Here is a 24,535-nt window from a genome sequence, read left to right on the forward strand (position 1 = left end):
TTGTGTATTTGACTGTTTTGTGTGGCAGATAAACCAAAGCTGAATTTTGGAAGCTTAAGGTGACATAAACACAAGTGTAGAGCATTTGAATTAATAATAAATGCAAAAGTGACCTTGATATATTTGTGGATGTGGCCCGATATTTAAATGTTTTATTTACATTTCTCATTTCTCTTTTTGGCTGGACTGCAACAGCAGGGCCTCGTTTAAAATTAAAGTCTCTGGCTGCATCTGAAATTCCACACTAACATGCTATTTAATACGCTAAAACAGTATGTCCGAAACCATAGTATGAAACCAACAGTATGTGAATTATATACTATTTACAGGAAATATTATAGTATGCAAGCACTGGACACTACAGTGGCATAAATATCCTACAATGCACAACAATGACAACAACAACATAACAGACAATGGCGGACAGCGACCAGGGTAGCTCTGATGTAATGTTAATAACACTTCAGTTTAAGTGTAAGTATAAGGTTTCACTTTGCTAGGCATAATATATTTTTTAAATTAGTTCAGACTTTATGGTCGGCACGGGTTACCATGGTTACATGTCTCCAACTGGCAAGGAGGCTCTCAGGAAGTGACATGATAATTACAGCTCAGTGTGTCCAAAAAGATACATACTACTGTTTATTCACACAAAAGTATGTTGAACAATAGTACAAATATTGGGTATGTAGTGCATAGTATGCGATTTCGGACGCAGTGCCAGCAAAATGGAAGTTAGAGCATCGTTAGCTTCTGTACTATGATGTATTTCCCAGTGAAACGGAATATTTGAGAGGTGTGTTAAAAAAATAATGGACGTAGCCACCATGATGTAACTCATTGGTTTGTGGACTATTATTTTGAAGTATCGAGTTTGGCATTTTGACCATTGCCATCTTGGTTTTTCAGAGCCAGAAGCGACCATATTTGGATGACAGGGTGGAGCTGACCCTAACGCTAGAATTGGCTGCTAGCTTGGCTAACCCTAACTATGATATTGCTAATGCTAATGCTAATTTTGGCTAGCGAAAAACAGGCTTAAAACAAAATGAATTTGCTGGAAAAACTGAACAGCCGACTCCTTAGAGGGTCTTTTAGAACAACCAATCCCTGAACAAGACTTTTTAGCTGGACAAAATGTTACAATTAACTTTCATGAACTGAAAACACACTGAAACACACATTGTCGCTGTAGTAGCAACTTGTCAATCACAAGGTAGCTACGCCCTAAAGCTTACCCTGCTTTATTGTCTATTTTACTCTGAATGAGACTATAATTTACAAAATGAGCACCATGCTGTACTGAGGAGTCGCCCCCTGCTGGCCATTAGACAGAATGCAGGTCATGCAAGTCACTTCTTCATTGGCCTCATTTTTCAGACCCAGAGCTTCCCACTTGGCGGTGTACAGTTACAAGAGGGATTTAAATCAAATCCTTTGTATTTAATTGGACTGCTAAAAGTGGCCAGGGCTTAGCAAGTTTAGCACAATACGCAGCTGCAGAGAGAAAGAGGACTGTTGGCTCCACACACACCCAAACCTGTTGTTAGATCAGCAGGAGGATAAGGGAGAGATTAATGAATTAAACCTCAACCACATTGTTTTAGAAAGTTTTTGCCAACTGATATCCAAACAAACATCTCTTCCCATCTATCTCCATATTGCTCTGTTAGCTACTATGACTCACAAGCGGTCAAGTGTGGTTTTATGTAATGGGTACTGTTAGCTAGTCGCCCAAAGTCACATTTGATTGGAACTCATTTTTGTAAATACCCCTGAGTTCAAGATGAATCATCAAACATTTGGAATAGTTTTACAGAAAGAGGAAAAACAAGAACTTTGAAGCAAAAATACTCAAAAATGATTTTTTTGACATATAATTGGGATATAACAAGGGAGAACTGAACAAATAACACAGGGACACAGAAGATTAGAAGTGGGAAAATGTATTTTTCATTTCACTGGGTCTTTAAAAGCCATACAGCATTTCATACACAGTCCAGCCATATACTAGGTTTTGACCAAGTCTTGCTGAAAATAAGCAACTGAAACTCTCCGACACACTATGATGTAAGTCTCAACCTTTTCTCCCATCACACTATAATGAATTAGAGTTGGTTGTTATGTCTGTGTCATGGCAAACATTTGGCCCATTTCACATGACATTACAAGACACATCAAAACAAGAGAGAAAACAAGAGCAGAACACAAATAAAGAGAAAATGTTCAATTATAACATTATGTGTACTTCTATATCTATTCAAATAACATATATATGTGCAAGATTTCAAATAAATTGTGCACTAATAGGAGAAAAAAGAAAATAAGATTGTACAAGCCTAAAGTTTATCCTGATCAATGTTTTCTTTCCTCATCTCCTAGAATTTGATATAATTGGATAATTATCCTATGCAATTCTAACATAATTTTATTAAACTGTAATTTAAAATCATTTCAACAGCAGCTTTAAATAGGTAAAGGAGTATTATTTTATTTAAGCTTCACAGAAATATAGATGTTCTGTAATTACCTCTCTCACCACAGTCACTGTGCTCATCAAGTCACATCAGGAAGTACCTGAGACTAACAAGTGACAGGTAAGTGCATGAACACCTGTGAGTTCTCTTACACTCTCCTTACCTCCCGTCTCCGCTGGCATATAAGAGACGTGTGTCCTCGTCTGTAGGTCTTCACACCAGCCACAGTTGTCAATATCCCTCGTGGTATCAGGAGTGGCAGCATGTTGACAGCGATCGATTTTAATGTCAGCAGCTTTGCAGCATCCTCCTGAGGAACAAAAAGACATCATTTGTGGAGAGTCACTGATTGAGGAGCCACTTAGTGAAGAGAGAAGGGCTCAAATCTTCGAAATCACATCATGGCACAGAGCTTGTTCAAGAGAGCCAACAGTTAAACTCTTTGTTAGGATTAGTTATCAGTGAATAAGCAGGTCAATGTTAAAACGACAGTCGACGTGACCTCATTTTTATAGTAACCATTATTGCAACAATATTTTGTGGCTAATATTGTAAAACAAATGATAATGTCATACATTTCTGATCCCCTACCCATTCCACTTTAAACACGATCATTTGATTTTATTACCTGAAGAACAAGGCTCATATTTTCAGTTTTCAACAAGCGCTAGCCAATAGAAGTGATAATGTGTGTATAGCCAAAATTAAAACACAGTTAAGTCATTCATTCACAACTTTTCTATTAATTATAATCATAAATTAATCTACATCGAAGTGGTCTTTTAATTGCATTAAAAAAACAACCTATTAATGTAATACCAAATATAATGTTAACCCATTTGTTTTCCACCTATGATCTATAGCGAGCTAATGCTAACACTAAAACTCTGAGTGGTTTAAAACTCAGTTGCAGACGACCTGTTATTGTTCTCAGTTGATTCAATTTAAAAAGAGAAGCCTGTCAAAAGGTCTTAAATATGCACATGAATGATACATACGTGAAATGATGATGCTAAATACTAAAAGACTTGAGGCTAAAGCTGCATTTCCATCCAAAAACTCAAAAGCACTGGTACTGTACTCTATGTGTGTTGTATTTCAGAAAAATGGTCAAAGTGTTAAAAAATGCAATCTCACGACAATTGAATAAAGAGCTTGATTTTTCTGGCTGAAAACAGGAATATTCCAAAATCTACCCCTCCAGATTTTATAATTTATATCACAGCGTCATACTGTGTTACACATAGCTGAATAACCAGCCTGCTCGGTTACACACATCTCTGTTCTCTACAAGGCATGGACATGTTCCCTCGCTGTGTCCTGGGAGCTCCCTTACTCTCAATAATGCATAAGTTTGACTCTGTGTGTGTGTGCCAGCAGTAACAGATGATGCCCTAGGTTTTTATTCCACTTGACTGTAATCGGCAAATGTGAATGCCTTAAACTTTTTGGCTCAATCCGTCTGTCAGAACTGCAAATACTTAACCCTCCCCCTCACCGTGTTCCTTTTCAAAAAGACCAGAACCACACCAGATTGCAGCGCTGGCTCTGACCCTATGCTGTTGCTCTCATGTCCTGAATATTGTTTGTGATTTAAGTAGTAAATCGAAGTCAAAACAGCTAATCTACTGAACAAGTAATACCTGAGATCATTTTAATACACTGAGATCATTTTAATATGGCCTTAGTTGTACCCTTTAAATGTTTAAAGAATCAGAAAAAATAGTTTTAGAAGAGGCGAAGGCCTTTGCAAATTTAATGCTGTGAAACCTGCATGTTTGTGGCTGGAGATTTGAAAACTATTTGAATTTTACAACCCAGAACACGGAAATCCACACACTAAACTTTAAACAGCATGTTATTGCAAATAATACCTAAACTACAAGAGGGGTAAAGTATCCAGTACAGTTAAGTCTGGCATTTTTTGGGGTAATTATACTTTTTGAATTATACCCAGTGCTACACTAATTGACAATATACAGTATTTACCAATGTTATTGATAAGAAAGTAGTAAGTGGACTACTAATAAATGACACAAATGATCATCTGCCGGTCTTTGCAATTATACAGGGCTGCACTGGTATTAAATGCCATTATTACAAATTAAACTGGGAAGGCAGGATACCGAAATCATTTCCTGACAAAGAATAACACAACTATCAGTGACATGGCCTTGGTTGAAGATGAATTTAATATTTTTTTTTTGTCAGTATTGGTTCTGGTTCAGCTAGGGAGATTGCAAGACTGGTAGCAGAGATGATGTGGAAAGTAAAGATATATATGTCAAAGAATCTATGTTTATAAGGGGAATAAATGAAAAAATAATATTGACACCGTCAAAATCTCAAGAGTAAGAAGTCAACAGACTGGGATGAAATTGACATGTCCACGGTTAATAATATTACTCAATGTATAGCAAAACCTCTGACTCCTATCTGTAACCAGTCTCTACGAACTGGCGTATTTCCAAGAAAAATGAAAACACCATTCTCAAAAATACTGGGAAAAATATTCTATACGAGACTAGATGACTTCATCACAAAACATAATGAACTGTATGAACAACTTTATGGTTTTAGAGCTAATAGGACAACTTTGTTTACATTTATAGAAGTTGTAGAAGAAATAACAATGGCAATAGCAAATAAAGAATATGCAGTAGGGGTATTTCTGGGTCTCAAAAAAGCATTTGACACGGTAGACCATGACTTATTATTGAAAATATTACAAAGATATGAAATTAGAGGGATAGTACTCTCCTGGCTAACCAGCTACCTAGACAATAGATATCAATACGTTCAGATACAAAATTTAAAATCACAATTACTGAATGTTACATGTGGGGTTCCCCAGGGCTCAGTGTTGGGACCATTGTTGTTCATTTTGAACATAAATAGTATATGTGATGTGTCCAAATCACTGAAAACTATTCTATTTGCAGATGATACAAATTTACTTTGTTGTGGGGACAACTTGGAACAACTTTTGGATACAGTGGAGAAGGAATTGAAAAAGCTAAAGAGTTGGTTTGATGCAAATAAACTAACACTGAATTTAAGTAAAACGAAATTTATAATCTTTGGTAATTGTTCAAATAACTCAACTCAATAACTCATTAAAGAAACTCATGATAAATGATGTAGAAATCAAAAGAGTAACTGAAATTAAATTTCTTGGGGTGATAATAGATAATGAATTATGCTGGAAGCCACATATAAATTATGTTAAAGTTAAAATATCAAAATCAATTACAATACTACATAAAGCCAAAGTTCTTCGAAATCAAGCTTTGTTATACACCTTATACGGTTTCTTTAGACTCCCATATATAACTTATAGTGTGGAACTGTGGGGAAATACATATAAATCAAACACTAATCCAACCTTCATCCTTCAAAAAGAGCCACAAGAATTGTAAACAAAACTAATTACAGAGAACCAACAAAACCACTTTTTATTAAATTAAAAGGACTAAAATTTAAAGATCTGGTTGACTTCAAAACTATCCAAATCATGTACAGAGTAAAACAAATCAACAATTACCAAACGATATCCAAGGCTTTTTTCAAATGAGACAAAGTAAACAGGACCTGAGAGGAATTTGAATGTTCAGAAAGCATTTAGCAAGGACAAATGCTAAATATCATCACATTCAAAGGAGTTAATGTTTGGAACAACTGCAGTGAAGGATAAAATAAAAATATATTGAACAGATATGGGATGGATTTGTGATGTTTCGTTCAATCAACCTGATTGATTTGTGTTGTTTGAATGTTTGGTTTGTATTTATTCTGACTGTTTTGTTCTTGTTTTGTTTGAATATTTTCTTTTGTTTGATTTGATTGAGATGTGTATCATGGACAACGGTGGCGGATAGTTGAGTTTTCATATTAATCATTAAGTTTATTGTTAAAGCAAAACAAAATAAAAAAAAATAGAGGGGTAAGGACTAGAAAAGTTTTTAACTTCTTCCTGCTCCTTCTCAAACATGGGACATCTTATTTGAATTCTTTACTGAGATTATTTGAATTGTTTACTGAGATTTTGATATGCATGTTTGCTGATGATTTTGTTTGTTTTATTTTATTGCTTATATATTTTTGTTTTGTCGTTTCTTGCTTATGTATTTTATTTTGTTTTATCTTTAAACTCATTCGAAATAAAATAAAAAAATGGATCAAACCCTTGTGAAGATTTAAGTGTTGTTAAATGATAAAAAAGTAGTAAGGTATATATTTTTCCTTTAAGGGAAAAATAACATTTATCTTACATTTTTTTACTATGATAGGTTCATTCTTATAATTTCTGGCCACCACTGGCAGCACTGAGTTTACTGTTAGCATTCTAGTTGAAGTCCCTCCCTCGTGACAAAATAAATCATGTTTTTTGTGACTTGACACCCACCTGAAATACTTCTTCCCTGCATTATAATTTGTTAAGAAGATTCTCTGCCATCCAGTAAATTTGTATTTTCAACATTATTCCTGTAATAAATTCTATGAATGTCTATGAAGTATCTAATACAGGTGCACACTACTAGCTATCCAAGTTATGCTAACAATAGATGGATGGTGCCACAGCTACATTTAACACTAGAATGTACTAGACACACAATAATTATGTGACAAAAATAGTTGCTGATACAGCACTTCATGCTTCCTTTCAACAAATAACGTACAAAATTGGATCCTAAAAGAGTCAAAATTGATCAGAAACATGAGTATTTACATGCCATGGAGTCTTGCCCTGGCGTGGACGAATGCATCATCCTCTACTGATTTACTTCAACACAGACATTTTCATTTGTCCAAGCAGGAAAAGCAAATTAATTAGTAGCATTGATAATGACTGTATTTCATTTCGATAGGCCAGTTCCAGGAATAGTACAGAGCTACTGTTTTATTAATGTTATTAACCACACCTGTGGTTTTCCTGCAATGACAAATCAAAATGTCTGCCATGAGAACGGTCTGTAAACTCAATGCTAACAGCATCTCAGTCTCTGTAACTCTCTGTCTTGGTTTTGAAAAAAATCTCAAAAACCTGCCCCAGGACAAGCGTTTATTTTCTGTTTTTCAATAAACCAATATCCCCAAAAACCTTTTAAAAAAAAGCAAACAAATGCTCTTTAACGCTGCTGCAGTGTGCAGTTAACTAGCTAGCAGTGCTGTCAGGTGGAAGCATGGATGTATGGTATTTTATGAACGGATACAGGATACAGGACTCCAATCTGGCGCCCATTCATTGCAATAAAAGCTGCTCACTCAGAACATACAGTAATGCATTCATGCGTGGAAGGGAAAGTGAGGTTGTTTCATGCACCCAAGAAGAAAATCTTGTGTTTTTTTTTTTCTTCCTTGCGAGTGAGCAGTCACATTATAAAACTTTATTGGCATGTATTCAGGGTTTTGGGTGCTTTTCCTTATTACTGTTACAGTAAATTAATTTTTGGTGGTTGAAGAAAATATTCAAATAAATTTTTAATCTCTGGTGGTTTATACATAATGCACTCAGCTGCCGCAAACACCGAATAAGATGAAGTACAGTATGTGAACTCATCTTTTTTAACAGCAACTTGTTTCACATGTAAACAGAATGTAGATGTTGGCACTTTTGGGGGCTTAGACAAGTTGGGCCCAGGTGAAGGGCTGAACCTTTGAAGGTGTTGGTTGTGCTTTATCCCTTGAGCAGCCTTGGAGGAAAGTTGATGTACAACATTAACTACTCATTGGTCTGCCCTTTTGCCTTTCTCCCCCTCCTTCTTCCCAGATCATTGTCTATATCCGGGCCAGCATCCTGAGTGGAGTGCGCTCTCATGTTCCAGATATTAAATTACTCATGAAATATTTGCTTGGCCTCCAGGCTCTGCTGCAGCTTGCTCCGAAACCTCTACTTAGCCCCTGAAACGTCTCGTAGTGTGGGCTTGTGTCACCTCTCCAAGGAAGGTCAATTTTTCCAATTTAGAAACGGGGCATTACAGGCCATTTCAGATTGCATTAGCATCAGAGTTCTGCTCTTGTCACCTTTCCCTTCTCCTTCCAGACGTACTTCTCTTCCTTGCGTCCAGGAGGGGCGGGCTGCTTTGCTAAAACAAGCAGTCTGAGAGGTTGAACATTGCATGATTCAGTAACAAGAAGAGGCCTGATCACTCACGCTGTGTGCACTTGACTGTACCAGAAAGTTCCATCAAGCTCGGTGAACCTTGAAGACATTTTAAAGATACAGCCGCGGAGGCGGAGTTCAGAAGGACAACATGAGATTAGAAACTGTCTAGACTGACATGTTATGACCAAACCTGATGGCTACCGAAAGCACTGCTACATTATTTGATTTATTCAACTTTAATATAAGGTAGAATTCTGAAACTAAACCATTAATTTACAGCAGCATTGTGCGAGCAGGCTCCAGAAAAATTACCTTTACATGAGCCAAAATCAAATTTTATTTTCAAATTTTAAATTTTATTATTAAAAAACAATACAATTTAAAATAAATTACCAAACTACCTGGCAATCAACTTTTTTTTTTTTTTTTTAAATAGGCAGATAAATAAGTATATAAAATGACATTCAAGGTGATAACAAGCATGCAAATATTTCACTGGAGTTGAATATTTTAACTCATTTTTTTAGTATCTTATTTTATTCATAAAGTTTTTGAAGTTTCATGTCAAGTACAGATGATAAAGTATTCAAATCTTAGTTCAGTCTTTCTGAAACACAAGATTATAACAAAAATGACTATAATTTAAACAAAACAAAACAAAACATAACAACACTACACTGTTTTTTTTGTCCTGTTAATCATTTATGAAGACTGTCAACTATTAAAATGTTTTTTTTAACCAAGTTAACAATATTTTTTGTGAGAATGTGCATCATCATTGTATCCTGACAGAGTGATATTCTATCTTATTCAAATGTGTTCAAATTAGTTAAGGTGTATCAGCTAAAAGAAAATGACTGAAGCATAAATAAGGTGTATGGTCGGAAGACTTTGAGGGAAATGAAACGAGACAGTTCTGTAGTTTTCTCTTTTTTTTCCACTCATACTGGGTGGTGTACGGTATGAGTTATTCTTGTGTAGGCAGACGTCAAGACTGGTGAGTGTAGTAGCTTCAACTGAAAGAAAAACTGGAGCTGAGTCTAAGGAGGAGGAGGAGGAGGATGAGGAGGAGGAGGAGGAGGAGGAGACGTGGCGTTTGTATAGTTTTGGTCATGTGGTACTGTGGAGCTCTGTGGTACAGACACTAACACTGCAAAAAAAATGACACGTTTAATTCCCACTGGAGCTACATACTACAAATCTATGGCACCGTAGGGAAATGGATAAAAGCATCCACTCAAATATGTTGAATTACTTTAAAAAATACCTTCCGCAGCTAAAACTGCAGTCATTAAATCATTGAAATACAATTTAATGCATTTTCAATTACTCCTGAGATACTTTGCCTCCAGAAAAAAGACAGAATATGGAAGTGAAGTAATGCTTCATTTCCAGACTGCAGACACTGAATAATTTTATTAACACCTGCAAGTACTTATAACGTGTAAAATTATATTTGCACCTGTAGTCGCACCATTTTAATATTTAGTCTCTTCAATATGTTTAAAGAGATCCAACACAGATTTGCCAACTTCCATCAAAAGTACTTGCAACCTAAATTCTTACAGCTCACCTTAAATAATTACTGCTGTTCTGTAATGTAATCTGTCTTTTCTTTAACCTGGAAGCACAAGAAGCAGATAAAGCAATGAAAAGCAGATGTAAAGATTCCTGGCTTCAGCCTGCAAGCATTCCCATATGGCCTCACAAGCATAGCTGCACCTTCACTTATAGATCTCAGCAAAGAGGTGAGAATCCAGTCACCCGTGATTATTACCAGCTCACTCATGAAATCGCCAACCACGGGGCAGTGATGGAGCGAAGAGAGACAGTCGGAGATCAGGAGCTGCTTCCTATCAGATTGAGACTGCCCTGGTACACAGGGTGTTGCCTTGTTTAGCCTCACCACCTGACACCATAGGAAAAAAAAAAAAAAAAAGAAAAAAATGTAAAAAAGAAAAGAGAAATCACATGCAAATGTTGGACACTAAAGTCATTCCTGTCTTCCACAACTAACGTTCGTTTGAATTCACACACATGAAATATTTATATTCCACTGAGAAGCTTTTCCAGAGGCTTCCATCTCCAACAGCTTTATTATTGTACATCCAGATTGGACTCAGTATTTTTATCAGTGTGCAGCAGTCTATAGTGAACACCAAGCTGAAGCACGAGTGTTTGTGAGAATTACATATCCAATGAAAAAACTTCTCTTGGTGCCATGCATGCAGAAAATTAATATAATTTTTTTTCCATATACAAATCAAGGTTTTATTAATGCATAACTGAGTGTTAAGAATTTAAGTGATCCAGACCTTGACGCTGACTTGAACTAAAATAGGATTTAACAGCTCTCTGAACCTCAGAAAAAAAAAAAAGCTTGTACAGTATTAAGCTCCCACTTTGATGTATGTGTGTATCTGGAAACCCTTTACAAAAGACATATAAAACTATAAGGTCCCTCTGAGGTTGCCTATCCTCACTATCCCAGTACTCCAGAAACATGGTGTATAAATCATTCAAATCATATCTGTGTTTCTGCTGCATGGCCGCCGGCTTCACAGTCTCACATCTTGGATAAAGTGCTTCCCCCAGAGTTTCTTGCACAGATGACTCTGCGTGAAGTTGGAATTCTTCTAAGTTACATCTGTACGTAGAAATGTTATAAGAACTTCAGTGATTAAATTTCCCTTTTTCATCAGAGTGAGGGTACATTTTGCAGATAAAATTTATTTTTCACTATATTGCCAGATAAAACAGACAGAAACTTAATATTATAATAATATATGGTACATTTTGGCATCAGTCAACCCCGATGTTCTGTTTGGGGTCCTGGGGACTCTTTAACAACTCAAAAACATACTTAACATTGTTTAATCAGTTTGATACTTCATGACTTTTCCCAATTTCATGAGATTTGCTCACAAACAAGATTTTGAACTTATAACATCTAGAAGTCTGCCACAGAAAATGACGCATTACTTCTATTTAGGTCCCAGCTGTAAATACAGTGGATTTTCATAATGTTTTATATCTGTGATTGGTGTTGATAATCCCAAATCCTAAATTCATCCTCACTCTTCTAAATATTGGGTTTCAATGAGATAAAAAGACAAGTACATGAATATTTGAAGGGAAATGATGGTTGATTTGGGAATTCAAAGACAATATTAAAAAAATACAAGGGTTAAATATAATATATTAAATATAGATAAAGATCATATATTTTAATTTTTTTTTTTTAAAGCTGTTGTGTTCAAAATTGCTGAGAAAACATGGAACGAAATAACATTTTTATAGTTTAACATTTTCACACATTAAATATGTGAAAAGTGGAATCTAAAAAAAATGGTTCATGAAACAATTATGATTATTTTTGTAAATTTTTTTTACTGCAGTTTGGGTCACAAGAAGCTGCAATTCACACAAACAGTAAAATTATATATATTTAATATAGTAATATACTTTTTCAAAGAGATTTACCAATTATGTTGAAAAAGATAAACCATCTAAATTACAGAATTAGAATAAAAGGGGTGAATAATGTTTGTAATTTGAGGAAGGAAGGAAGGAAGATAAACAGATAGATAGATACTTTATTGTCATTGTATTAATACACAACAAAATACGGTTTGGCGGCAATCCATAGTGTAGCAGCTTGGAGGAAGGAAGGAAGGAAGGAAGGAAGGAAGGAAGGAATGAAGGAGTGATTTCATTTCAACCTATACATCTTTATGAAAGCGGCTTTATGCTTAGCAGGGTGTCATACACTCCTTAGCTTTATTTGCTCCTCATTGATATAGGAAACATACATTTGTTGACATATACATTTAATGGGTCAGTTCGTTAAGTTTCCATAAACATGACCATTATCATACAGTTGAGCCTACTGATGAGATAAGCTAGAGTGTAAACCAGCTTTTCAGTATAAGTTATGACCCACAAGTCAAGCCAGATTAGGCCTGATTGGATCGCTGGTGCCATATGTGACCTACAATCTGTGCTCCGCTTGTACTACGGGGCGGGAGGGTCAGCGATTTCCCTGGGCAAAGGTTGCCATGGGAACGACCTCTGGATGCTCCGCTCTGCTCTTTGCAACCCTCACACATCTTAAGGCAGAATTATCCAGGATTTCTTTATGTCAGACCCTTATTCTTCTGCTCTATTTCCTCACTCTCCTCTACAGTTTTAGCTCCCTCTGTTTCCCCTCCACACACAGACGTTTACATGAAGAGGCACTTGGACTCTTGCTTGCATGCTGACACATACATGTGTATGCATGGACAAAGACACACAGGACAACGTCCCGACCCCAGCATACATATACGCACACGCAAACACTCTGTTACTTTTGATCAAACTAACAGGATGTTCAGCCACAGCACATCTGTATAATTGCTTATTAAATCAAACAAATGGTCAAATTCTTGCATTAACATGTTTTGAGTCCAACAAATGTTTAACTCTTATCTTAAGTTTATCTTCTCACCCTATTTGAAATCATTTATAACCGCATTAACAACAGTCACTCCTCGGTTGTTAAATCATCTCAGCTGAATGTCATCTGGGATCCTTCAGCCTACAGAAAAATTCTAGTCGGTGATGACAAATTTGTGCTAGTCTGCAAAGAAAAATTCTAGCCACAAGCTATTGGAACTTGGAAAGCTACCACGTCTGTTCATGCCGAAACTTCATGGCTGATTGCATGACACTTCATGGCTGAACTCAATATGATCTGTGATTTGTAGGAGAAATGTTCACCTCTGAATTTCCATGTCTGTTTAAAGTCGCATAATGCCTTATCTTAATAGACAATATGTTTTTAAATACCTCTTGGCCTGTTATATTTTTCATTAAATTAAAATGGTGAGTTTGTCAAATAAAGTATCAGATAAAGGATCCCAGAGAAAAATAAACTCACTTCTTTCCCTAAGTCTACAGAGATAAAAAAAGAAAAGAAAAAGAAAACAATGAATTGCAGTAAGAAAGAGATCCTGTTACAAAGTCATTATATTGCAATGAACACGGAAGAAAATATAATTGGATCCCCCTGGAGATCCCCAATTTCTCTCCCTCTTTCCTCTCAGGGTTGAGGTTAAATACAAAGGAAATACAATAAAGAGGTAATATCCCTCAGAGCAGCAACCAAGTTAAATTAACCATTTTTATGCTTTCCAACAGTGAAAGCATCTACATCTAGATCCCATGAAGTCATTAAATGACTGCAGGATTTTTATTAGATCTTTCTTGAATGGTGCATGTGTTACCTTTACAGTCCAGTCGTCATATAAAATCACTTACACAACATGGCTTGAAAAATATTGATGTTAATACACACAAGTAATATACTAATGGATTCAGAGAGGCAAAACTTTCACTTATAAAATTCAAATATAAAATTAAATAGGAAATGACTGTAAAAACTCCTGTGATAGTCTGAATTACCACACTACTCTGAATATTTCTTTTAATTTGTAATGTGAGCACAAGAACTCAAAACCAGTAATGCAAGCAAAACCATACGGTATATTGGATATCCTCTCATAAAATATACATGACTGTAAAACAAGGTGCCATTTAATAGCAATACAATTTAGAAAAAACATAAAAATATATTCCCCACAACCATGCCGATGTAAAAAAAAAAAACAATCATGAGAAAGCTCAAAAGACTACCATCACGACTGCAATCGATTTATAAAACAGGTGCATTATGCAACACCACTTTAAAGACCGCCTGGAAAGTAAAAAAACATCAAGGATTGCAATTTGAGCCCTTCAATAAAAGTGTATTATGTTGTGCCAAAGCCTTTCAGAGTCTCCTTCCTCATACAAAACATGAATGAACCAAACTCACAACCCTAATGTAAACTGTGGCCAGGCAACCTCAATCACTTTCACCTGCGAGGGTAGTGCATAGTGATAGTCATACTACTAGGGTCAATATGCTTTATGCACCCCGAGGAAAGAGGCAGTTCTTTGAAATGCATTGGCACAGTAAAGTTTATAGAAGGAATCAAGTTGCCGCCCTGAATCTTTTTTGCTTTCCATGCAGTCTCGTATTCCCAAAGACTGGGCACTCCTTCTGTACTCTGATAAAAAGCGAATCCTGTATGACTGAAGCACCTGCATCTATTTAAAGTACATTATCAAGATGTTTGACACATCAAAAATACCACAACTAACCTCCAGCATACAGAAAAAGTTCAAATAAAGTGACCTAAATGCAACAAAGTGCAACTCAACACAATCACAGACTATTACTTACTTGTACTTGTTACAACCTCATCAAATCTTACATTATTTTTTAAGAACCCTGCAACTACCGAAGCACTACATACCACCAAAATGCTTTCAATAAATCCTTTTTCATAATCATTAGATTTCATGTCTACACAGCTGTTTCATCACTCAGTTGTCATGATGTTATCAAGACTGTGGTGGCTGGAAAATATCGAAGATGGTGTCCATATCCATTACTGGGAGACACCGCTCACCTCCAGATACGATAGAAAATATAAAAATAAATAGATTTTTACTTAATTCACTCAAATCTTTGTAAGTAACAAAATTATCTTTAACTCTGACTGTAATATGTTGTTTGCGTTAAAAAAAATCACTTTACCATAATCCCTACAAATGAAATCCTAACAGCATGCCGCCTCCTCTAAGGGTATTACTATAGTACTGCTGAGTAAACTTGACACCAGGCCATTCACTCACTGAGAGCTGGCACATACTTCTCAGTTCTGAGTGGAAGGTCAGAGTTCAGAGACTCAAGACTCTATGAGGACTTTCTAATCCCACCTGGTTACTTATTTTAATGTTATTCACAGCAGACTTGATCGGGGATTTCTGTTTGCCAAGCAGGTCAACATGAGTAGTGGCGGGTTTCAGAGGGCTTAACCAACAACTCTACACCAGTTCCAGTAAGCCAGTCGAGCTGGGTCACGATGAAAGAGTCTGTCCCCTCAAAAAAAGTCCAGAGTGACAGGCAAGGAAAGAGGAATCCTCTTAGTGGTAATATCCTGTTGTGCACCTCCATCTGTTGCTCGATGATGGCCGATCGTCTAGATGGAAAGAGAAGAAAAAAGATAAGCAGGAGCAATATACGGTATTCTTGTTGTCTTTGAGTAGAGAAAGAGTTAAAACATGCTGGAGTTCAGCTTTGGTGTCAAGTGATTTATTTACAACATTCAAAATTAAATGCGTAATTCCGTATATTTAGCGTGAATTTTATTTATGGGGGCAAATTTAGATTTTTATGTATTAGATGATGCACAGAACATATTTCTTTACTTCTTAACTATGCCATTCACACGGAATATCTCATAAGACAATTTGTAGGGCTGTGACTGATGGCTGTTATTGATTGATTTGCCGATTTTTTTCTCTGTTAATCGTCTGGTCGAAAAAATGTCAGCAAATAGCAAAATTACAAGTTCCAAGAGGACATGCTGACATCTTCAGATGTCTGGTGTTGCGTGACCAAAAGACAAAACAACAAAAGTATTATGTTTACTATTATAGAAGACAAAGAAAACCAGAAATGATTCACATTCGAGAGGCTGGAAGCACCAAAGTTTTGCAATTTTTGCTAAAAAAACAAAAACAAAAACAAAAAAAAGCTCAAATGATTATTCAATTATCAAAATTGTTTTTCTATATTAATTTTTTGTTGATTTACTTATTGTTGAATTGACTCACAGCTTTTATTTATAATGTATTTCAGCAGGGAACCAATTTTCATCACAATGCTCAACACAACACAGCTGAAATGAAAAAAAGTCATAAAAAATAAAGGGTTACATAACAATAAAAATAAATATAACAAATATAACAAACATTATACCACAGGATGAATGCTATTGTGTACAAGGAAGTCCACTCATAATATATATTGCATAAGAGCGAGAAGATTTATATGCATACATTCATGAAAATGCTCTCATTACACTAGTATTTTTCTTGGGTCCAATTAAATACTTTGCATTTTGTCCCATAAGAGAAGGCAGTTTATCCAGCAGCTTAGATCTGCACGAATCTAAAAACTCCCTCTAGAGTTTTAGTTGAGGCTGCTGCTGATCATTTCAAATAGTGTTTGAACGCTTGAACCAGCTATTTCTGAACAGTTCCAAATGCAACGCATATAGGTTTTAAGCAGTGAAGATATAAATGAACCCAATACAGAAATACAATGCACACAATACAATACAATATTTTAAAACACATATTCTAGTCAATTTCAAAATTACATCGACAAACTATTCACTCTATAGAAGAATGACTTGTAGCCTGTGGCTCAGTAGTGTTATGGGAAACATTTATCTTTGGTTCGGAAAGGCAGACCACAGTGACAACAGCACACAGCATCAACACACAGCATCTGATTTATGTGAACGGTTCATATCAATTAGTAGAGAGCTTAGAGGGGATGTTAGCATCCAAAACCAAAGCCATGATTGATGACTGCCATTTTATCAAGGCATTCATTTCGTCATGACTGTCGGCTGAATCACTCTTTACTTGGCCACCGTTTTATGGCAATGGTGCTGAGATTTATTATGATGATAAAAAAGTGTTGTCTGCCCTCCGACAGGCATATACCATTCAAGCACATTTCTTTTTAACTATCATGAAAGCCGGTGGCCCGCCGTAAAGCATAGAAGACACTGAGTTCAATCTTCACCTCAACTCATTTGTCAGGGAAAACACAACTTCAGTGCTTGCATCCCTTTTCAGGTCCCAGCAGTATACTGGTGAAAGTTCTACTGTGTCTGTAAAGTTCACTTAACAAGAAAGTAAATTAAATCCTGCCAAGGCTTTTGGTCTATTTAATTAAAGCCGGAGCAACTTAGCAGGATTGAATTAAATTTTTGGCAGGGGTAAACCAATACGCTGGGAAGGTGGTGGGTGGGTGAGTGGAGTGTGGGAGGTAGTGTATTCATGAAAGATAAGCAGTGAACCCATCTTTTTTCAGCTCCATTGAATAAATATTTCTTTTTCAAAACAACTGAGAATGTGTTTGTGTCCTCTGTGGAACTTCCCATTTAATTTAGCAAAGTAGAATGTAGATAATGACCAAGTTCTCCAATGAGGCAAATAAATAAACAAAACATTTAAAAAACAGGCTTATCCAAGTTAGGTTTGGTTGCTCTCTGGAGTTCAATCCAGCCGACTCTACTCTGCCTGCCTGTAAAAACGTGGCCTCAGCTGAGGTTAATCCACATGCAAAAGGTCTCTCTAGATTAGAGGAGTCCGTAGCACTTTCTCAGCACAAGGTCAGGGATCACACACCAACTTTTATGGAGAGCAGGCCACTTTATTTCCTCGCTCTTTATCCAGCTGCTGATGTCGACTGGGTGCAATACTTCACCGTAAGCCTTCTAAGGCTCAAGGTGAAATCGATTCCAGCCTAGAGCGGCCGTTCTGAATGGGCTTAAGTTCAAGCTAAATATTCCAAAGGATAAGAATAATTTATGAACTGCAGGAACTCATTGTCACCCTCAGAAACTTCACCTCATCTGCCTTGGCACACAATAGCACGTGTTTAACTTAAAATAATAGGGTTCAGTGATGGGCTGGGGTCGAATAAAAAAAAAAAAAAATCAAATTTGAAATTCATTACGCTGAATAATTATCAGTAGACTTGATATGATAACACAGATAGATCATTTATGTTAATTTAAATGTGAGTTAAAAAAACAACACTACACCAGTAAAAGTTATGTGATTAAAAAACTCTGCACCCATCAGTTATTTTTTGTTTTCTTCATGTAAAATTAAGATTAAGGCTGCCACAAGGCCAAATCAGCTCTTTAATAAACACTTAACTCCCAATAAGAATGACTAATATATCTTCTATCTTTTATTCCCGAGGTTATTCAAAATCAAGTTCAATTATTCATTTAAAGAGTATTTTTTGAGTTTATGTGAAAAAAAAGAAAAAAATCGTGTCCTTCGTTTAAGAGCACTCAGCTATTCTATTTAATTTTAAAATATAATTTCTGTGAATAGAAAATAGGTTTTCAATTTGCAAGATATGAAAACTAATACTGCTCTGCAATTACTATCAAATGATGCACTTTCAGTTAACCTTGAGCTCAACTCAAGCACAGTATTGATCTGAATAATCACAGCTTTCTGGTAAATTTCCAGCATCTTCAACAATAAAGCTGATAAAGAAAACTAGGAATGTTCAGCTTTTGAACTCTGGGTGGCAGTGTTGATGCAATGAGACATTACACAGCTTTGGAAAGGAAATGTGCCACATTTATCCTCCTCTCATACTAACCAAAACCTTCAAATAGAGTATTTCTTCAATGGTTCTGCAAGTGGTACACCTCCTAAACTTTACGAGTGAACACTTCCTTCAACTATGTGCACGACAAAATAAAAGGAAAGCATCAAATTATAAATTACCGTATATTGTGTACAGTTCTGTTCAGCATACATTCATTTCCGTCCGTATCGATATTCATATTGATATATCAAATGCTAACATATATACTTATTCATATGGATTTAATATTGACTTAATTATTTCTGATAAATTAAACTTCTTTGATCGCGATAATTTAAACATTATTAAAATAATAAAGGAATTGTCCTTCAACTTCTACAGCTGTAATATAAAATATAAACAAAACTAGAAGCTGTGTCGATTATATATTTACAACTTAATTTATTTTATTTTTATTTATTAATTTCATAACAATATTAACCTCCTTGTCAGGCAGAGGGTGTTGGGAATATCACTTGGAATTTAAAATTGCAATCTCGTTGGTCTATGTGAAATGTTTTGAAATCATATATTGGACGACGATTTTATTTTTATTTTTATACAAAAATAATTCAAATGTCACTTCTTGCATTCAGTTACTGCAAAAATCCTAATCTAATTATATCTAATTATTGTGTGTCTAATTGTATCTAAATAAAATGTAATGAATATACAATGACGTTAAAATGTGAATAACAACATAAATCATTAGAAAAAATTAATTACGGTAATTGTGTTTTGAATTGATACTGTAATTCTTATAGAAAACATGTTTGGCTAATAAATGTATCTATTTTACTACAATACCAATATATCCTGCCATGTCATCATTATTCTTTATTCATTTGTAAAACAAAAAAAAGTAAAAATTATGTTATGGCAGTTTTAAAGAAGCTTAAACATTTCAAACAAACAAGTAGTACAAGTAGTAAACAACGATATTACTGCTGCATTGTACCTTTTCTTCACAGCATGCAAATAATGCCCTAACATCAGACATTCAGTGATTATACAAGTGATCTGCATGCTGCCATTTTTCAAGCATTTCTGAGCTAAATTTCTCCAGTTTCTCCTCGGTGCACCTTGTGCAGTATGAGGAGGTAATTTAACAAGTAATTTGTTGCACGTATTATACGGGTATGTTTTGTCTGCCGTGGTCAACGTTACTGTAAGTTTGAACAGTTTGATTCTGCTGTCTTATACAGTACAGTACTGTATGTTTTGCTTTTGTTGGATCACAGAGTCACAGAGGAATATGAGAGGATTTATGCCAAATTCAGACTTCTTCTGCTTTGCATTACACATATTTTATTACTATGCTGCCTTTTTAACGTAGCGTGGCAGAAATATCTCTGCGGGCAATATTAGAGGAGTATTTATATAATTTCTTCAACATCTTTCACTCCTCTTCTGGCTCGAGTCAATATTGAGCTTGTATGGAAGTCATTATAGGCAAAGGGAAAGCTGCTTTCTCAGTGCCTTGCCATTTTGTTCCATCTGTGTTGTAGTCACCTGAACATGATCTGAAGTCAGCCGGTCAAGTGACCCGGAATCAATACAGTCAAACTCAGTGGAGGCACATAAATCAGCCTGTCTCATTTAACCCATTGAGTCCTGCTGCATAGTTACAGCGGCACGGCACATAATAGGAAAGGCATGTTTGATGACAAATAATTGATTCTAAATTCTTGTTTCTCGGCCAGTTTTAGTGACTTCATACTTCATATCCATGAGGCATGTCTCCCTGGCATGTTTACTCGTTTCTTGTATACTATAAATCCAGATGAGCACAGCTGCAAGCCAGATTTTTTTTTTTTTTTTTTTAATCTGTCCCTCGATGTCCATCTTTTTTCCTAATATAAAAACCAATTTGACAAGTTTGTGTATGTTGGAATTTTTTTCATGCTTTCTCTCTGGGTATCCTTCCCTGTATGTCATCACTTTGTCTTTGAACAAATCTGTAATTTTTTTTTTTTGGAATACCTGTAATTTTCTGCTGCTGCTTCCATGTGTCCCTATGGCATCTGTCTCCATATCTGTCATCATGTCATATAAAATCCAGACTGTGTTTTATTTTCTGCCCATCATGGCTCTGTATGTAAAGATACTGGAATTTTACGACCAGCTTCTGGAGCAGGAAAACAGTTTTATACTACTCTTAGGATATTTCTAATATATGGCTTGCAGGATGAACAATAAATTGCGATGTCATTTTATGCCAACCATCACTGACAACTTGGATCTGCTGGCAAAAAGAGTAATCCCATTAAAACAGCGGAAAACTAATAAAAGTTAAATGTGTTATGATTATTAATATGCATATTTATTCTACGTAGGGCATTTTTATTGATGGTTGAAAAATGATTGCCAGTAATGCTTATGCCAGAGTCCATCATGCCAACTTAAATCAAATTAATGCAAACACTGCTATACATTTTAATAATCCCAGAAGATTAATTGTGACATGTTTTGAAGTTCTAACGTACTTTGAGCCAACATCACATCAACTGATTACGGTTTTATGATGATTTATGCAAAGGAAGGAAAGTTTTGCATTCGGGAGGAAGTTACATTTCACTTTGACGTTCTTTGGCTCCGTGATTGGAAAATAACTGCTGTTGAGGGCTACCTAATTGACAACTAGGCCTGTTCAGTCACATGATGCCTTCCATGTGATGCATGAAGGATCATTAGCTGGTCTGAGTTGAGCTACAAAAATATATACCTTTCTAAAACACCTCCTGCTTGACTGATTAAATAAATAATAAATTCGCCATGTAACAGTCGTACATATGTAAATGTCAGCATTGTTTACTATGCAAGGAAGAATCAGTGCAGCCAGTAATTATTGATTACCCCTTTACTGTTGGATTTTAATTCATTTTCATGTTATGAAATGACAACCCCATTTAGATATAAACCTTTAGTGGACCACATAAGAAAAAACATGTAGACATATATATGTACATTTTAAATCTTACCAAGTCATTGAGTTGAACAAACAATTCCTCACTCACTGGCTGTTTTAAAGTGTGTATATACAATCTCAACTACACTGCAGACTATTATTTCATTCTTATTCATATTTCTCAGACTTCACTCTAGTATCAGACTGCATTCTTTTACAGCAGGAACAGAGTGCCCTGACTATGACCATTTCCCATAGCTTATCTTAATAGCCTGCAGTCTAGCTGAGAGAAAAGCAGACTACAGTCTGATATTCTTTAGTTTGTGAGGAGAAGACACTTAGTTCAAGCTATTGTTGTGAAACTTTTGAAAACTTTTGGAAAAAGTCCCAATAGTTGTAAAAAAGCTGTAAAAGCAATCAAATACTTATCTAATCGTATTTTTACACACGCTGTTTTATGTTTTTATTGTTTTTGCGCATTTGCATCTGTTTGAATACAAACAACTGACAGGAAAGGAAAAAGGTTTTATTATAATTTACATTTTACATATATCTTAGCCAGTTTTGAAGCAGTTTCCATTCTGTAACAGTAACCTAAATATTTGCAGTGACACCTTCTTGTATGAGTGACGCAATTAACTTTTTTTTGGCATGTTACAAAATTGATAAATTACGGCTTAATTCATATGTAGCATGCTAAAGGATAAAATTGTAGATCATATAAATATTAATTCATTGGATAGATATATTAATTACTCAATAACTTCTAACTTTATAAATGTAATTGGTTAAAAAATGAAAAAGATACATAAAACTAACAGTACCAGTATTTTATAAGAGTATATAGTTGTAATAAAAATATGAATATTTACACACTGTCATTTTTTTTTTTACATTTATGCGTCAGTTTTCTCAGGAGAAAACCCACAGCCTGGTGGCAATGTTAACGGAAAATTGTGAGGAGGATACCAAGTAAACTATGAATAGCTATTGGAAGAAAAAAAAGTAAAAGAAAATGTTGAACTTACTTAAGTTGTTCCCCGTGTTCGTCACCTGTTACTGCGCCAGAAGTCCTCTAATGGCCCAAAGGAGCCTCACAGTTTACCCCACAGAAAACGTTTATGCCTCGTCTGATAAAAGCATAACCAGTATTTCCATTTCGGGCGGTATGGCAGTGAGAATAAGTTGCTCCATCTTTTATAAATGCCCCACATGGTCCCAAAACACTTAATTATCGCTAGGTAAGGCAGTGCGGACTGTCCTTCTCCCGATGATTGACAGCGGGATAAATTGAAGTTGTTTTGAAGGGGATGACAGATCCCCACGACGAGCCGCTTCATCGATTATGCAAATAATTTAAACCTTTCATATCTATTAACACACATAAAGTGTCTGTTTCTCTTCTATGAGGGACTGACTTGATTACCGTACCGCTGAAATGCTTACCTGTGTTTCTCTGTTGCACGGCGCTCCCCTCTGTCTGTGGCTTTTTGGTCTCGCCCAAACTTGGTTCAGATTTGAGTTCGTTTTCTCTGCTATGTGAGATCGCTCTATTGGAGGAGAAGGACCGTCTGTCCCCTCGCTGCCTTCGCTGTCAATGGCTTTCGGGGCGCATTTTATTTGAATGTCTGGGCCTTTTAAGTGACCAATAATGGATATTCTATGGATATTATGGACCATACCGGCCGTAATAGCTGTTGAAGGTAAGCTAATGTTTTCATCCCAACGGTTAAACCCGCATCCTCTTGCCGGCTTTGAGTTTCAGACAAAGCGCGTGAATATAACCGTCACGTTTGCTCTGTCAAATTAAATGGCTAATGGACATAAATCACTTTTCAGCTCTAATAATACGTGTTCATGTGTTTTACCGTAGCGTTTACGCTGCTTAAATATAGAGTCAGTTAAAAACAACAGACAGGGGGATGATGGTGGGACCACGGAAACATGCTCCCGCAGCATCCCCGCAGGTACACGGATGCTGTTGAGCGTTAAAAAAAACGTTAATAACGGTATAAAATAGCGGGAGGTTTTCTTTCACGTTGAAACAGCGAGCTACGCCTTTTTTAGAAACGTTAAATCTCAGTCAGGTATTTGGTCGCATCCTGTGTGTCCGTGGAGGTGTGTCACCGGTTTAGTCTCAGTTGTCAAACAGTTGGTAATAAAAACCGTGAAAGACAAACGGGGACTGTCCCCTTTAACCTTTTATTGTTACTAAATATGCAAATATAGCCATACATTGAACATACATACACATACATTGTAGTTGTGTGGCCGTTATGCGGCCATCAGGACGCAAAGCTTGCGGTGATGGGCAGCAGGCAACGTGGCTCAACGGACAATGAAACAGGTTGAATGGTGAAAATACTCTGTATATAATATCTGTATATAATATGTGTTTTTATAGTAGTGTGTCTGGATGCTCAGAAGTAACTGTATGCTAGTCTGATTACACTTATTGCACTATTCTAATCTATAGGATCTCTCTCATAGTGTCTACATTGTTGTGACATTTGACCTTTAATCTTCCAAAAATATTTGGGGATTATGAAACCTGTTTTTTTCATTGCCATCTAAAATTTTGATAGTTTTTGATAGTCTGTACTTTAAATTGTAATTTGCCTGGGATTCTTTTTATTATTTTTTTTTATGAGGCTGAACTCAATTTGCCCTGTGACAGAGCAGGGGACACTTGCCACAATGAGGAATGGAAAGTGTCAACCCATTCATTCATACAGGCTATTTTGAGAATGCTGTCAGAAAAC

General features: G+C 35.9%; 1 protein-coding gene and 1 long non-coding RNA gene across 5 annotated transcripts in view; one reads left to right on the plus strand and one right to left on the minus strand.

The window, feature by feature from the left end:
• Positions 1-13,800: 13,800 nt before the first annotated feature.
• LOC121893871 lies at positions 13,801-23,102 on the minus strand. The gene is made up of 2 exons (XR_006095442.1): positions 22,802-23,102; positions 13,801-15,653 (listed from the first exon to the last, which is right to left on the minus strand). It is a non-coding gene; the product is annotated as an uncharacterized LOC121893871 (long non-coding RNA).
• A 129-nt stretch (positions 23,103-23,231) lies between these two features.
• Positions 23,232-24,535, plus strand: part of ephb2b (eph receptor B2b) — a 123,607-nt gene continuing 122,303 nt past the window's right edge. For 2 of the 4 annotated variants that reach the window (XM_042405995.1, XM_042405997.1), the window contains exon 1: positions 23,232-23,476. In XM_042405995.1, the coding sequence (XP_042261929.1) occupies positions 23,425-23,476 (52 nt within the window). In that variant the 5' untranslated portion in view covers positions 23,232-23,424. The remainder of the gene's footprint in view (positions 23,477-24,535) is intronic. The other 2 variants (XM_042405996.1, XM_042405998.1) reach the window with 1 other exon arrangement.

The sequence above is a fragment of the Thunnus maccoyii genome, chromosome 3 (genome assembly GCF_910596095.1).
Source record: "Thunnus maccoyii chromosome 3, fThuMac1.1, whole genome shotgun sequence".
Classification (NCBI taxonomy): Eukaryota; Metazoa; Chordata; class Actinopteri; order Scombriformes; family Scombridae; genus Thunnus; species Thunnus maccoyii.